Here is a 17,660-nt window from a genome sequence, read left to right on the forward strand (position 1 = left end):
TACTTTTAATAAACCAAAGATGATAATTTTATGGGAAACCAAATTGCAGATAATACGTTTTATGTTCCTAAAGCAACAAAGTCATTTCCAGTAAAGGGTGCTAAAAAAAGGAGTACTGCATATTTTCCCCTTTCCTCCAAAGTTTCTGTTCTTCCTGGTGGGGGTTGGTTTGGTTTTAATTTTGCATCTTTACTTGGGGCTTTACTTTGGCTGCCTCCCCCAGGCCACATTTCACTGACCCTGCTTCAGACTTTCTTTGAGTGTCTTTGGCTGGCTGGAATGTGCCCTTGAGCGCTGAATTGAAGGATAGAGAGGCATGTGTGAGTATGTGTAGAAACTAGCCCACTGTACAAAGGTAAAGATTTGTACAGAAAGCAACATGGTCCTTGGGACTGACAAAGGTCCACTCCTCCCATAAGCCTTTGTGGACTATCTTGAATTGCAGATAGATAGATAGATAGATAGATAGATAGATGATACATACATACATACATACATACATACATACATACATGGCACACACATCCATACATGGTTTTTGTAGGGGGGAGGTTTTGTTTACAATGAGTTCATAGGGAAATGACAGTGCAGCAAAGTACTTAATAGTGGCAATTCACAAAACAGTTCTTAACACAGACATCCTGACATTGGTAAGCCAATTAACATATATAATATGCTAAAAATCCTTTGCAAAAAGGATAGAGTTGAATCCTTCGAAGTGTTGTACTTCAGTGGTTTTGTGTCCCAGTTTTCCTTTGAACCTCCTTTACTCCAAGATCACTTTACAGAGTGTCCTGGGAATCTGAAATGGTCCTCCGCTGGCTTCGAATAGTGTCATTTCTACTGTCAGACTCATGGCCATTTATTATTTTGTGTGGAGGCAGGCCTGTTTTGTCCTATGTGAAATGCAGAAAGACATTGCTGCAGATGATGGCATATATCACCTTGGAAAGATGATCAGGTGAATGAATCCCTGATGTCGATGGCAGCATTAGGTTGTGCTCTAGTGTTACCAGAGTGGATGGGGGGGGGGCAGAGCTGGCAATTTGGATGTAGCACCAGGCAGAGGCGTAGGAAGGTCAGGTGGTACCCGGTGCAGAAAATTTCTTGTCACCCCCCCACACATTGATTTTTATTATTATTATTATTATTTTGCCTGCAAAAATGGTTTTACGTTATTTCATATTTTCTTCCAAAGGAATGTGGATTCTGGGCCTCTGATAACAAGTAGGCATCTATGGACATATACTTAAATCTACAGGATGGACTGTGTTTTGGCTTGTGTTATTTTATTTATATTTATTGTTTATTTATTTAATAAAATTTATTTTTAAAAACATGCAAAGTGGTTTAAAGGTAAAGGTAAAGGTACCCCTGCCCGTACGGGCCAGTCGTGTCCGACTCTAGGGTTGTGCGCCCATCTCACTTAAGAGGCCGGGGGCCAGCGCTGTCCGGAGACACTTCCAGGTCACGTGGCCAGCGTGACAAAGCTGCTCTGGCGAGCCAGCACCAGCGCAGCACACGGAAACGTCGTTTACCTTCCCGCTATAAAGCGGTACCTATTTATCTACTTGCACTTAGGGGTGCTTTTGAACTGCTAGGTGGGCAGGAGCTGGGACCGAAAGACGGGAGCTCACCCCGCCGCGGGGATTCGAACCGCCGACCATACGATTGGCAAGTCCTAGGCACTGAGGTTTTACCCACAGTGCCACCCTCTGTATGTCCGCAAAGTGGTTTACCAAAACAAAGAAACACCCACAGCAGTAAAATCAAGAAAAATGGGCTGCGTGCAGGGCAAAGGCAAAGCAAGGCCTAATCTACTCGGCCTAGTCTCATTTTCTTCACATAGGTCGACTTTCCAGGACCTGGGAAGCCCAGCAGAGGGTAGGGCAGTAGGGTGCTTCATAAAAAACTTTTTTTGTTAAGTGCCTGCTCCAAAGGTCTTATTAAACTAGGGATTATATAGCTATATCTGAAATTTCATGCATATCAGTTAATATCTTGACCCTGTTCCACTGAATTGAAATTTCAGCCTCCACGACATAGGAAAACGGCCAACTAAACAGCTATTTTCATGGAGGAGGGTCAAGATATTAACTGATATGCATGAAATTTCAGATATAGCTATATAATCCCTAGTGTAGTAAGATAAGACCTTCGAAGGAGGCATTTTTTTAAAAAAAGTTTTTTATGAACCGTCCTAGTAGGGCAGTAATTGTTCCTTGACATTATGGCACCTGGGGCGGCCCCCCGGCCCCCCTTTCCTATGCCCCTGGCACCAGGAGGTGGGGGTACTGCAGGTGTGGTGGGAAATGGGTGAAAAATGCCCTCGCTGTTCCTCTGCTGGCAGGTTCCTCTGCTGGATTCTCAGTCCTGTCTGTGAGTAGTAGAAGTCCTTCAGTTAGTGCAGGGCTGGCCAACTCCCAAGAGACTGCAATCTACTCACCAAGTTAAAAACTGGCAGTGATCTACTCCTTTTTGGGGGTTCAGGTCAAAGTTGCTGAGCTTTTTTTAGGGAGGAGGAAAGCCCAGTGATCTAGATCACAATCTACCTGTTGGACATGCCTAACCCCTAGTTAGGATCCAAATAATATATTAGTTTCTTTATCTTTTTCTTAAGGGTACCTGGTACAAAAGTTTTGGGGGTATTCTTTTCCTTCTGACAGAAATATGGGCTATTGTAGACCTTATTGATAATAAAACATAATGCTAGAGACTGGGAAGATCTGGTCTCCATCCAGAACCTTAGGAAGTTGCATATGCAGTTTTAATTCTATGACACTAGTCTTTGTTTGGGATCAGGTAGAAGAGGGTTGACTTGTGACAGAAGTCCTACAAGGCACACAACACTAGTCTTAGGTATTTCATCTCAGGATTGTGGCCAAGCCATTCATTGCAGTGGTAAATGCAGCAGAAGAACGGTCATGTGTTTTAGCAGGAAGCAGAAATAGTTTTTAATAAATTGTGAAATGAATTCTTCTATAAATTAATTTTTTTAAGTCCACATTGCACCATTTGTTCATAAACTACACTTCTGAGATTGAAGTCTGTTGGATTTTTCTGTTTGTGAACCAAGTGAGCGATAAGCAGGGTGTGTGTGTGGGAACCATTTGTATCAATTTTCTAAATTAAGTAACTGAAATTCCTATTCCACAGCAGCAAGGTTATAAGAAAGCTTTCTCTTTCTGTAAGATGTAGCTACCTCTTCTTTGGAGCTGATTTTTTTTGGGTGCCATTTAAATAACAATATATCTGCAACACTGAGCACATTTTATGATATTGTGGCACAATAACTCACACTTAAATGTCAATAGAGACACTTGAGAGAACCTACAAGGTTCAATAACTTCTGGTGTGGTTTGTTTCTCCTGTCATCGGCCATTATATTTTTTACAGCTTTTAAATTGCTACAGAGAGAAATTGCTTTGGATTATAATGGATGGTTAAGAGGCTGCCAAGGGTACCCTTGCACGGGGTGGATGAAAGTTCAATACTATTTTGGTTTTATGTGTCTAAGTTCTAGGCTATATAGCTTAAATGTAATTTGTTTGACAAATGCATTGGAGTGATACTGGAGTACAAAACTATACTGCGCATTAAAAGAGGCACTGCCAAACCCTTCATCAAATTTTTGGTAGAAGATTAAACTTCAGCCATTATCTTAGTTTTCTGAATATTTGCTTAGAACTTCTACGGGCATTGTCAGGCATGTGACTGTTTTGTGGGCTCTGTCAGGGAGTGGGCCCAAGAACTGAACTTAATACAAGCTTTTTTTCCTTTGATAATTGTTACTACAAACAAGGATACTGATTTATTGCATAGCTGTTATCCCACTGTCGATTTGTGAAGGATTGTTGACAGGATCCAAAAAGTTCATCAGGTTTCTTAAAAGCAGACTGTTAGCTTAATTAGCAGGTAACATTTGTGTAATTTAGTGAAATTGCCTTTTTATACCAGGGTAATTTCCGATATCCTTCTTTTTGTCCTTACAACAACCATGTGAGGTAGGTTAGACTGTCGGATAGTGAGTTGCCCAGGGCCATGCAATGAACTTCATGGTTGAACAGAACTTTGAACCAGACCCTCTCTATCACCAAGCTTCATATGCACTCAGCATAGTTTTGCTCAAAAGGAAACTGCAAAGTAGACTCGACTCCAAAGATTGCACTGGACAAATGAAAAATAATTTCTCTGTTCTCTCCTCCAAAAAAACAAAACAAAAACAAAACCCAATTATGGAGAGTCCTCTGATAATCTGAAGCCAATCTGGGGATATGAGAGAGGGAGAGAGAGAGAGAAGAAAACAATCCTCCCAGTTAGTAGAATGGTCTTCACACACAGTGGAATTTTTGGATCCAAAGGCTGTGGAATTCATACTTTTGATTTACAACAACTCTCTGCTTATGGGTAAGCGTCTATTTCAGTATGCCCCAAAGATTTTTATTTATTTATTTATGTAAATATTTATTTCTATACCGCTTTATATTTTTAATAAAAATCTCAAAGCGGTTTCAGCATAATAAATCAATAAAACAATAGCTGGGCGATTCCTCCCGCCTCCTCCTCTTCAGACTAAAGTTTTTTTTTTAAATAGAAACTAAAGAGATAGTAATTGAGAAATAGCAGATTTTGTTAAAAAATAACAGATTATTCTTAGATCTACATGGCATCCAGAAGCAGAAAAACTCCTGTCAGGCAAAGATTTCAGTTTGAATCTGCAGTTTTTAAATGGCCTTAATTTAATTGTCCTGTGTCTCACCAACAGAAAACCCCACTTTTTCTTTTCTGCACAGTGATTTGCCTCAAGAAAGAAAGAACTTTAGCAGATATATCACATGCATTTTCTTTGGGATGTCTAAAGCATGTTTGTAAAGATTAGCTATGTTTGTAAAGATTGAATTTGGAGAAATACAATAACGGTCATTGCAGCAACAAAATCTACCTAGAAGATACATAACTTAGAACCATTGCTTAGGAAATGGGAATGGGTGCAGAATCACGTATCTCTCTATTCTGTCCCTTCCCTTTTGTACTGAAATTTCCCTGTCTTCTCCTAACCTGGTTTGGAATTACGGTAAGTGCGCCGATTCGGCATAGCTGAAAGTTGTCTAAATACAGTGTAGAAATAAAATAAAATACGTGATCGTGTAAATGTGTAGTGTACAATGTAGGATGACTTTGGGTGAATTTGTATGAGTAGGGGTACATGATCTTTCAGCCAGGTACCGAATCCCTATGCTATGGTACATTATTAAATGCACACTGATCAAATGATTTGTAAATACAGGAAGTTTGACAAAATGGTGATCTTACTTAGTTCTAACAAAAATATTTAATTACAATGAAAATATTTAATTTAACGCTGTTGCATTTGTGCCCTGCTGGCAGGCTTCCCATAGACATTTGTTTTAACATGTTTTTAATCTTGTATTTTTAAATTTCTATAACTCACCATGAAACCTTATGGTGAGGGGCAGGTAAGTGATTGAATAGAAAATAATAATTTGTTTGGTTATTGTGGGAACAGGATTCTGAACTAGATGGGCCTTTGGCCTGAACTCCTTGGGTTCTTACTTAATTACTGCTTTTTAGCCATACTATTTTTTCTTGTTGTGTAATAGGGCTTCAGGCATTTCTTCGATATATAAACTTTCTGGTACATGGGCAGACTTAACAGAGCTTTTCTTTCAGTCCATTGGCGGGGGTTATGTTAGCGTTTAAAATTTTAAGTGTGAGACATTCGCAGGGATTGTTTTTGCATCAAATAGCACAATGTGAGTGTTGCTGGAAACATAACAAAACTTTATGGACTGGGAATGACTATAGGAAATGCATATCTTGATTATGTTTTTGTAACTAAATGTTTAAATCTTAAATGCTCTGTTATAGGGATTGCTTTACAGTATCACCAGAATATTGTAAATGCCAGCTCCATATGGCTTACAAATAACAGATGGCACTGGGGCTTATATAAAACATACGAAATTCTAATTATTATTTTCTTTTCTTCCATTATCACTTTCCATAGACGTATAGAAGACTTAGTAATAGTTGTGTTTGTGTTGCTGAATAAAGCCTAAGGTTTATGGTCTGGTCTTTCAACTGCAAGTAAAAACGCTGCTTGTAAACTTTATTTTTCTTTATCCAGGCCTCAGTGCTGTACTTGCTATTTTAGCACCAGCCTCCCCTCTTACTGGGCCAAAAGACTAGCAACAACCACATCAGTTTCCTCCAAATGTTAAGTAAAATTTGCACCCCGTAATGTTGACAAAAACACATGCATTAATAAAGAGTTTATCTATGCAGATGAAGCTGTAAGGAATGGGTGCTCTTATGTTGGATTGCACCATGTTATTGGATCTTGTTCATTTCAGTGGACTGAACCTTTTATTTATTTACTTTTAAGATTTCTTACCTGCTGCTCACCACAAGATCCCAGGGCATATAAAAACATAAAGACCATTTGTTCCTTTATCTTTATCCATGGGCGTAGCCAGGATTTTTGTTGGGGGGGGGGGGCAGAACTGATGTGATTGACCAGTTAGCTAAGTATTTCTATTGTTTTACTTTATCTAGGGGGGGCGGCTGCTCTCCCTGCTCCCCTTGGCTATGCCCATGTCTTTATCTCATGTGCTGGGGGTCTGAGGAAGTACCGTAGTTGTTTTGTCTGCCAGAGTTAATATACGTACTATTAAATGTGTTAGCATGTGCTGTAGGACTCTCTCTCTCTCCCCCCCCCCCCCAATTATTAGGTATATCCAGAGTTATAAGCTTATTCTTCTCTTAAGAATTTAGAAATAAATGTCCCTAAGATATACCACCCAGAAATCTTTCCTTAAGTCACTTTGGCTCCGGGATCCAGAAGCATCTACAGGCTTTTAAACTTAATTACAAGGGTGGTTTGGCCCTATAAAGATAATTATCCCTATCTTCTCTAAGTCACAAGGCGTGCTAACAATTGCATTCGGCCTCAGTGGGTTGGCCTGCGTCCATTTCTCAACCATTGTATGTTAGATGTTACATCTTTGTGTGCGCTTTGTGTTAGGCATACATATGGTTTGACAAGCATATTAATTTTCCTCTTTTAGGTATTTGCAGGATATTGATTATCATAGTGGTACAGTGTCATAAAATATTTCAGCTGCAGTACAGTAAATGCCAATTAAAGATTTTATCATACTTATCTTGGCATATATGTTTCAAATCATTCAAACAGACCTCCTAAAAACTGGACACCACTAATTTGTCTAACTTTACAATTTATCACAGCTACCTTTAAATTATGAAGGCATTTAGCAGTGGTTGGGCCTGTAGACTTGTTTGACATGCATAAACGAACACTGATAAGGGTGTAGAGAATGGTTATTCTCTGCCATGGGAGCATATTCACCCAGTGCTTTTCAAGCTGCACTGGCTCCCGGTGGAGTACAGGGTCAGATTTAAGGTGCTGCTTTTGACCTTTAAAGCCCTTCACGGCCTAGGACCCTCGTACCTACGGGACCAACTCTCCTGGTATGCCCCACGGAGAGTCTCAAGGTCCATAAATAACAACACCCTAGTGGTCCCAGGCCCTAAGGAAGTTAGATTGGCTTCGACCAGAGCTAGGGCCTTTTCAACTCTGGCTCCGGCCTGGTGGAACGCTCTGCCTCATGAGACCAGGGTCCTGCAGGATCTGATTTCTTTCCGCAGGGCCTGTAAGACAGAGTTGTTCCGCCTGGCCTTTGGCTCGGAGCCAATTTGATTCCCTCCCTCCCTCTCTCTCTCTCTCTCTCTCTCTTTTTTTTTCCTTTTCCTTCTCCTCCTGCGATGAGGCTACATTTTAATATTTTAATGTTCCATTATTTTAATGTTGTATTTTATTTTTGTTTTTAAGTTTGTAATCATTCATCTTGTTTTTATTATTGCTTGTAAGCCGCTCTGAGCCCAGCCTTGGCTGGGGAGGGTGGGGTATAAATAAAAAATTATTATTATTATTATTATTATTACTACTACTACTACTACTATGCTCTATGTTCTAAGTTGACAGTATCTGAGCCCTATTTTAGCCCTGAGTCAAAGGAGTGTCTTAGGGAACTTGACAGCATACTAGCACCATTGCAAGCTAAACTTCATGTTGCTGATCCTCATTAAGAAAATTGGTTGTCCCATTAGTGCAAGGACTTCTGCTTGCACAATGGGACTTCCTCTCAACCTGTTCTGGGGTTTTCCCCAGGCCTCCAGATCAGGGGACATGTGGGAAGAGGAAAGAGAAGTCATCCCATTCTTCAGGCAGAGTGAGTCCTTGCACGAATAAGACTACTTTGTTGAATGCAACCCAAGAGTTGATTGGTGTTGGTCACAATCTGAAGGCTGCTCAGCCTGCCCATGTTTTGTTGATCCCATTCCCACAGTTATTGGAATTTTGCAGTGTAGATACATTTATTTAAGGCTACTCAAACACAAAGGTTCTGTATGAACCTGTGGCACAGATTTCCCCTTCCTCTCCTCTCCACTGCTTGCACCCCCCTTCCAAATCACTCTGTCCTGTAATGTTTCAAAGCTGCAGATGGGAGAAGAGTCCAGTTGTTCAAGTGGAAGTCCATTGCGCTAGTGGACAGGCACAGTTGACTATCACGAGAAACATGAGAATTATTGCTGACAGTAGTAGTCTTATCCCTGCACTGCAAGATGATGTAGTAAGGGGGACAGAGGCCTCTATGTCCTGTCACTTAGTGTTCATTAGCTAAAATACCATGCTCTGGGTTTACAAATTATAAAACCATGGTTTAAATGTACATGGTTCTTTTTCAGTACCCACTCGCTGGAATATTTTATGGAATTGTAGCCTTCTGAAGATATACTAAACAGATCCTATTTCCAGGCAGGGAGATACTTAACTCCTTAGGTTTTGCAAGATACTATAGAGTGTAAAGCACTATTATGGTTACATACAGTGTTAACTCAGTTGGTTTTAATGTGGTCATTACTACTGCAAATGCTTCCATTGTAGAGAGACAAAGTGGCTAACAGCATGTCGTTAACATTGTGTAAAATGCTAGCATAATCTCAGCCTTGTTGGCAGTTTCGTTGATCTGTCAGATGGAGCAGAACCCCCCCCCCTTTCATTTCTTTTGCTCTCCTAGAGCTTTAGTCTCAGAAGCCATAGCAGGAATAAAGTGCATTATTTCTGTCCATTGCATGGGGAAGATGGTAGAAACCTGTTACTTTTAGATAGCTGCCTTTTGACAATAGCACAAACACTTTTTTGCATGGTGTCTTCATCCATGTGATCTTTCTCCCTATATAGGATGTTAGCTTTGCATAATCTGTATAGTACAGTGGTGCCCCGCAAGACGAATGCCTCGCAAGATGGAAAACCCGCTAGACAAAAGGGTTTTCCGTTTTGGAGGTGCTTCGCAAAATGAATTTCCTGTGGGCTTGCTTCGCAAGACGAAAATGTCTTGCGAGTTCCTGCGGGTTTTTTTCCCTTTCCCCCCCTTTTTCTAAGCCGCTAAGCCGCTTATCAGCTGATCCGCTAAGCTGCTTAACAGCTGATCTGCTAAGCCGCTTAACAGCTGATCCGCCAAGCCGCTTATCAGCTGATCCGCTAAGCCGCTAATAGCGCTAATCCGCTAAGCCGCTAATGGGCTTGCTTCGCAAGACGAAAAAACCGCAAGACGAAGAGACACGCGGAACGGATTCTTTTTGTCTTGCGAGGCACCACTGTAAATGACAACATGCCCACAACTACATACTGTTTGGGATTGTACTTGCACACATTTTGTTCAGGCTGCACTGGTTACTATGTTGCTTTTGCCCTGGGACAGGCCTGCCAGGCAGACTCCTATGGGCAAAGAATCTGTTAAAATAACCGTTTAATATGTTAGCTGTCTGACCTAAACTGACACAAGTCAGGAAATTCCAGCTAAGAAATGGGAGCCTGCTTCAACATGGAATTTCCTGGTTTCCGTCAAAATAAGTCTCTCTGTTGTTGTTGTGTTAATTCCTTTTAAAAACACATTTAATAGCCTTATAAAAATATGCACTTTCCAGGGAACTTGTAATGTGTCTCCATTTGGAAAATTATTAAGAACTTCCATTTATAAGCCCTCTTACTGTGTTTTGTTCAAGACTGCAACACCTAATTTCATGTCTGCATATGGAATGTGCAATTAATTGTGATAGGGGTGCGCATGTTTCACAATGGCAAATATTTGCAGTAGGGGTAGAGCTGTGAGGGCAACCCGTAAGTGAAAGTTAAATAAAATTTCTGCTAAGCACAGCTGGACCACACAGTGTTTATGAACTAATCATCTGCTAAATTCAGACTTGTTAAAATTGGAAGCTGTGTAATTTATAAGAGCGCAAAGCAACTGTAACTACTTTTTTTTCAGTCTTGTAACTCAAATGGTGTAATTGATTTCTCTTCCACAGACACATACCTTTTTTGGGTGGTATTAAACTTCACTCAGGGTCTGAGACCTCATAAGCCCATATTTCAAGCTGCAGTGAATTTTTATAGCCAAGTTATGAATCCCTGGAAAAATATGCCTTTTTATAACTAGCTGTGACAGAACTTTAACTACTGATCCATGAATACCAGCATGACCACAGTCCAGTTTATTGTAGCCGTAGCAGTGAGGCACTAGTGTGTTGAAAGAATCAATCCATTTCAGTTTTTCGTCATTTCAACTCTGCTTTTGAGAAGAGTTTCTCTTGTTAATGTGAGGTTTCTAAGTAATTTTATTGGCACGTTACTTGCATCACACACTCACCAGTTAAAGACTGCATACTCAGAAACGTGTCTGCAACTTTTGTTCTGTGGGTATAAATATCTTAATTTTTTACAGTGGCAATATCCAAATTTCAGATAATGTCATCAGCTTTTAACATTTCAGAAGTGGGGCTACATTTGAATGTTAAGTGGGGCTACAAGTAATGTTAAATGGGGCAGAAAAATTTAAAAATCCATCCTTTTGTTCCACAAGAGTATTTCTCATTTGTTACCCCCACCCCACCCCCAGCACAGAGGTGGCTTACATGTGGCTCTCAACATGTTGGACTCACATCTTCCATCTGCTGCAGCCAGCATGGCCAGTGTTGAGAGATAGGGGGAGTTGTAGTCCAAAAATGTCTGGAGGACCACAGGTTAGTCACACTCGAATATATTTTCCTGTTCATTTTTTTTTTTAATGTACATTTAGTAAAGGTAAAGGTAAAGGTACCCCTTCCCGTACAGGCCAGTCTTGACAGACTCTAGGGTTGTGCACTCATCTCACTCTAGAGGCCAGGAGCCAGCGCTGTCCGCAGACACTTCCGGGTCACGTGGCCAGCGTGACAAGCTGCCTCTGGCGAGCCAGCGCAGCACATGGAACGCCGTTTACCTTCCCGCTAGTAAGCGGTCCCTATTTATCTACTTGCACCCGGGGGTGCTTTCAAACTGCTAGGTTGGCAGGCGCTGGGACCGAGCAGCGGGAGCTCACCCCACCGCGGGGATTTGAACCGCCGACCTTCTGATCGGCAAGCCCTAGGCTCTGTGGTTTAACCCACAGCGCCACCAGTGTCCGTAACGTACATTTACATTATTTTAATTTGCCATTGAAACAAAATAAAGTGCCGGGCCAACTATCTTACCTTTCTTTTCAAAGTTATTTTTAATGTTAAAAAAAAAGTGTGTGTGACAAGAAGTTGCAGCAGAACAAAGTTGAGTTTCATTCTTTTCCGTTTTTCTTTTTTAAAAATTTTCTGCATCATTCCTCTTTGAAGCACCTGCTTTCTCTCCCCTCATATTCCTGAAATCCACAGCTGATAGGCACCTATGCCCCTGCCATAAGTTACTGTCCCACAAAGTGATAGATCTAATCTTCTCTTTGGAAATAGCATGCAAAATAGGGGGAATCTAGGGATACGAACCAATTTTTCTCTACATTCATGCAACTGGTGTAAGTTACAAAACATTTCCTAGATCGCAGCTTCCAGTTCTTCAGTAACAAGGCTTGTGCATTCCAGCATGGCTTATTTTATGATCCGTCCCTCCTCACATTTGGCCCTAGAGAAACATAGTAGCTGGAAGTGTCTACACCATGGGTAGGCAAACTAAGGCCCGGGGGCCGGATCCAGCCCAATCGCCTTCTAAATCCGGCCCGCAGATGGTCTGGGAATCAGCATGTTTTTACATGAGTAGAATGTGTCGTCTTATTTAAAATGCATCTCTGGGTTATTTGTGGGGCATTGGAACTCGTTCATTTTTCCCCCCTTCAAAATATAGTCCGGCCCCCCACAAGGTCTGAGGGACGGTGGACTGGCCCCCTGCTAAAAAAGTTTGCTGACCCCTGTACACTGTGCAGATTTACGCCCACTTAATCAGGAGTTTGAGCACAGGTGCTCTTTCTGTTCAGTATAGACCCAGTAGCATGATCCTAAACCTGTTTTCTCTGAGCTTTTGCCCTCCTAAATAATGTTTTAAGCCTAACGTGCCTTCCTGGTCTGAGCCAAGGTGCTTTTAGCCTTGCTGAAACAGGTATCTGCTCACTTCTACAGTATCCAACATTTGTAGTGTACATCTGTTTTGTCATTTTTAGGGTTCACTTCACAGTGGGTCCAGTGCTGAATCTGGGTTCCAAGCTGGACTCTGCCATTGCATGCACTTGTTGCATAGCCTAGTTCTAGTTTTTAGCCTTGTATCCCAGTCTGCAAAAAAATGAAACAGTTGAAGGACTGCTGTAAAGTCCAAATGAGAAGAAGAAGGTGGTAAATCATTTTCCTTGCTAAAAGCTGTATATGTGTGATAAAAATTAAAACATAGTAGCTCAAATGGAAGTTCTGCTCCTTTTTAGAAGTGACTAGCTACTGCAGGAGGAGAGAATAAATTACTATATGCTGTTGAGGGGAATTCTGTTTTGAAGCATACAGCTTACCTACCCACCAGTAGTTTCATATTCATAATGAGCACCCACGCAATTCTTTCGCTCTCTTTTTTTTTAATAAATAATCTTTATTAAAGATTTTCTTGAATTAGCTCCAGTTTGACCTGCTACACTAAGAGCTGGTATTTAACACCCTGTGAAACAATCTTATGCCATGCCTGTTTATTTATCTTGAGATAAATGCAGCCTCCTTTCTTGCTACTGAGCATCGCAATTTGTTCAGTTGGGACAATGCTTATTGACTAGTAGCAGTACGGTTGATATTTCAGGTGAATATGGGTAGGTTTGGCATAAAATGTGGCTCTGTGGAATTGTTACATTTGTATCATGCACCTTAAAAATAGCCTGGAAGAAAAGACCTAATGCTTCATTTGTTTATTCCCTTCTTCCTTTAAAATAGCTTATTTATATACTAATTGTTAGTCTCCTCTGCCCTCAGACCCCCCTTGTAGCCTTGACTGTTAGCCAGCAGACAGTGAAACATTTGAGAGATGTGCCGTTACAGAGTGGGTGATGCACTGTGAGATTTCTGGAAACAGAAGCCCGTTTTCAGTTATCGCCAATTAACGTTTCCCTTCCGATTTGCAGGAATTGGGTAGCCTTTGTGCATTAGGTGCAACTTCTGCGCTATGGGAAAGAGAAACAGGAGGACAGCAGATAGTTCGTCCTCTGAAGAGGAGGAGGAATATGTTGTGGAGAAGGTTCTAGACAGGCGTGTTGTGAAGGGTCAAGTGGAGTATCTTCTCAAGTGGAAAGGATTCTCTGAGTAAGTCCAACTTTCCTTCTGACGTGGGCTTTGAGCTTTCTTGTTAGCAGAGCTCCAGGCAGTGCTTCAAATTTAACTTTTGTTGCCCTCTTTCAAGCTTTCCTTAAAAACAAAAAAACCTTCATGGGTGGGAGCTCGCTTTCCTCACTCCAGACAAGAGTGGCGTGCATCCATTTAAATGAGTGGGTCACGAGGCGAGGGCCTGGGACCTTAAAGCGTGTTTTGGAAATCCTGGCATCTGCGTTCCCTCTCTCACTTCACAGAGTTGGTAGTTCCACTTGAGTTATTCACCAGCACTATTGTCTAAATAGTTTTCCTCCTCATGTGAGGTTTCTGATTTGGGAGGGCATTTTGATCAAATACTCTTGTGGATTGCTTTAAACTGCTGCTTTGGAAAAGGAATGTTAATCCTCTTCCCCTCCCTTCAGGGCTGTGTTGTCCAAGCACAGAATTTGGTGCTGGGTGTGAAATTTGAGTATCCCGAATATCTCTGCTATGATTTTTGATTTTTCAAAAATACAACTTTCTAGCTGTTAAGGATATTAAGATAAGCTTGAAAGTTGTCAGCAAAGGTTGTTGAATCTCAAACACCGAGGTGAGCTGAGAAGAATTTCCAGGAACCAAATCAGTAGCTTCAGCATACTTTGGCCCTCTCCACAATTACCAGAATTGAAATAGATTTATACAAAGCAAAAATATGCAAAATGCATAATTTGCACAGGGTGCAGAGCTTAAGTTAACTTAGTATGTCATTTTGATTGATTTCATATTTTTCTTAAAGCACAGCCCTTCTCATTAGTCCCAGTACAAAAGAACTGCTCTAAAAGGATTTTTGTTGATGTATGTGTTTGTATGTATATGTACCCTGGGTATTTGTCCTGGGTTCTGGCAGCCGGTTTTACGGTTCCATGAAGGACAGCCGTGATTCATTATGTAAGAGTCCAGATTTGAGGCCACGGTGTTTAAATGGATGCACACTACCTGATTCTGGGAAGGCAAGTTATCAAGCAGACACTGACACATTGCCCTGCTGTGCAGCATTTGAGAGGGTATTTCTTCATCAGCACCACATCAAAAAAGAGCACTTTGGGCTTGCAGTGATTCAGTTGTTCAAAATGATTCTGTGTCCCTTAGACCATGCTCAGTTTGAAAATATAAAAGTAAATAATTTTCAAGGGAAATAGCCTTAGATCCAGCTCACACATAATGCTAAACTGTTATTTAGTGCTATGTGGATGAGCCTCTCCGAACCTGAGCAAAGTGTTCTGCTTGTGTGCTTCTGCCTTATTTCTCCTTTTGTGGGGCTGGGAGGAGTCCTTCCGTTTAGTTTAGCTTCACTGTCAAAGAACCTTGACTTAGCATTATGTATGAACCAGGAATCCTGGCTTGCAGCTCATGGTGGTTCATTGCTAAACGAAGCCAGCCTCAAAGTATGGGCTTTTTTAACTAAGAATTGCTTTAAACTGGGATCCCTGGTTTGTATGCAACACTAAACTGAGATCCTTTGAAAGCAAAACTAAACTTGCCAAAGGTCTTCCTTCTGGTTGAAGAAGAGGTGGGGACTTGAGAGGCTAACACTTTGTTTGGGCTTGTGGAGAGTCAGCCACATAGCACTAAACTGTGGTTGAGCATTGTGTGGAATCGTAACCATTGCTTCAGTGTTTCAATATGCTTTTGCTGCAACCTGCAATCTCATATACTGGACACAAACTAACCTAGTTAGTCTAAAGTGACCTTTTCCTCTATTACCACCCAACTTTTTCCTTTTTCCTTTGTTTAAACATCAAGCCTGAAAGAGGGCTCTTTGAAATGTGAATGTTTGCTCATTTAGTTGAACCTAATAATGATATGATTAAACTGTTCCTATTTAATCTGTGTTCAGTTAGTATCTCTGGTACTGTTCTTAGAACAGCTTGTATCTAAGACAAGGCTATATTCTCAGAAATAAATCCCTTGCATTGTAGGCATTCTTGCAGCTATGGTGTATAAGGAAGCCTCCCTGTATGTAAGTGACGGTGTAATTAATTCCTTTATTACAAATATCTCTAAACGCTGCTAATGTTGTTCCTAATGTAAAAATGGGGAAATCTCTCATAGAGTATGTAACCCTTTAAATAAAAATACCTCCTAGAACCAGGGCTGGTAAGATGTTTCAAATGCAAGTGTTAGAAACCGATTTTTTTGGAAACAGTCCTGTGCGAGGGTCAAGGTGGCTGGGAAGAATAACAATTTCTTAAGCAGCTGCATTGGATTTTTAGAAATCAGGGCAATGTTGTGCTTAGAATTCTTCCCACTGCAGCTGAAACCAATCCCAAATTGCCACAGAATTCTATTTAAGCCCTCAGAGATTCAAGCAACTCTTACTCTGAGTAATTCATCATGAGGATCAGGTCTTCTGAATTGGTTTTCTAAGTGTCAGGTCTTCTCTAAAAACCTGGAACAGTTTTTTCTCCATACACAGATTTTCTTGTGCAGGGTAATTCTTCACTCAGTTCTTAATTGATGTCTGTGATTACTAAATGGGAACTTTTTCAATTTTTTCTGTTTGTTATTTTGTCCCCCATTGTTGTCTTTCTTTTACTATATCAGGGAGCATAATACTTGGGAACCTGAGAAGAACCTTGACTGCCCTGAACTGATTTCTGAGTTTATGAAAAAATACAAAAAAATGAAGGAAGGTGAGAACAAGCCTCGGGAGAAATCAGAGAGTGCCAAGCGGAAGTCAAGCCTTGCCAACAATACTGAGGACATCAAAGCCAAAAAGAAGAGAGAGGTGAGCTTTTCGCCTTGGCATTTTTCACTTCCAGAGGTTTGCCCCATCTCAGTGATTCCAGCACTGGATGTATGTGTGCATGCTGGTGGCACTCGACTTGGTAGTTTAAAATTTCATCCTAAAAAACCTTAGGATTTTAAGTTTAAAAATCAAGGACTTGAGATGTTGCGTCCCCAGAGCAAAGCTTCAGGCTGGCTGTGCTTCATTGTGCCAATTTTCATACCCCTCTCAGGGAAAACTACCCTGTAAAACAGGATGAGCTAATTGTCACCACTCATTGTAAAGAAAAGAATCGCTAAAATAATTATGGCCTTTAAAATATAATAAAGATTAACAATCAAGCAGGGAGCCTCACAGTACTATCTAGAGCAGATTAAGATCGGAAGAAATGCAATTTACTGTTTGAAGGCCTTGCTAAAGCAAAATCCTTTTTAATGCACTCTTCTAACTGTGACAGTAAACAAGCTCACAAATCAACGCAGAGAGTTGTGTGTGTGTGTTTGGGAACAGCTTGTTTTTTTGTGATTGTGTTCTGCTGAATTTTCTGTTACTTTTCTTTGGAAGGAGTAGCCTTAACATAAAAGAAACTGGGGGGGGGGGGGAAAGGGAGGGGAAGCAATTTCAAGACCCATGGTTCAGGAATCACCTGCTAAGAATGTACTGCCCAAATGGCTAACCTCTGCTGCTGTAACAGCAGGGTGCTCAGAGCAGATGTGCCACAGCAGGTAAGGAAGGGAAAGCTTGTTCTGAAGTTAGCCTCATATGAGTTCTGAAGCCAGACCCTGCACTGAGTGAGGTAGAATAGATCTTTCACAACTGCTGTGTCCTTACAGTCACAGGTCTTCCTTACCTTTGAGAGGGTCACAGAAGAATAATATTTCAAGATTACTTGGTGTTATGCTGATATTTTATTAGGTAGTTTGTTATTGAAATATTATCATGGATTGTTTAACTTGTGTTGAATTAATAGAATCTTAATAGTTTTATGGAATTGTTTTGATATTTTTGCTATTACTGCTTTTAATTTTGTGTTGGCTGCATTGGGCTTTCTACAAAAATATTAGATATTTCAATTACAGTTATGGAGGGGAGGACATAATACACCTCTCTAAGCGACTGAGAGTTTTCCAATACGTATGCAACAAGTAGATTGGGTCACAGTTTTACAACTAAAAGTTGAAATTCTGAGTGCTGCAGTATATGTGTCTGGAAAATC

The 17,660-nt window shown here is 40.8% G+C and overlaps 1 protein-coding gene across 4 annotated transcripts in view; it reads left to right on the forward strand.

Moving 5' to 3' along the window:
• Positions 1 to 17,660, forward strand: part of CBX5 (chromobox 5) — a 53,608-nt gene that overhangs the window by 18,987 nt on the left and 16,961 nt on the right. For all 4 annotated transcript variants that reach the window (XM_079966939.1, XM_079966940.1, XM_079966938.1 and 1 more), the window contains 2 exons: positions 13,494 to 13,671; positions 16,261 to 16,444. In XM_079966939.1, the coding sequence (XP_079823065.1) occupies positions 13,535 to 13,671; positions 16,261 to 16,444 (321 nt within the window). In that variant the 5' untranslated portion in view covers positions 13,494 to 13,534. The remainder of the gene's footprint in view (positions 1 to 13,493; positions 13,672 to 16,260; positions 16,445 to 17,660) is intronic.

The sequence above is a fragment of the Podarcis cretensis genome, assembly GCF_951804945.1.
Source record: "Podarcis cretensis genome assembly, chromosome: 2".
Lineage (NCBI taxonomy): Eukaryota > Metazoa > Chordata > Lepidosauria > Squamata > Lacertidae > Podarcis > Podarcis cretensis.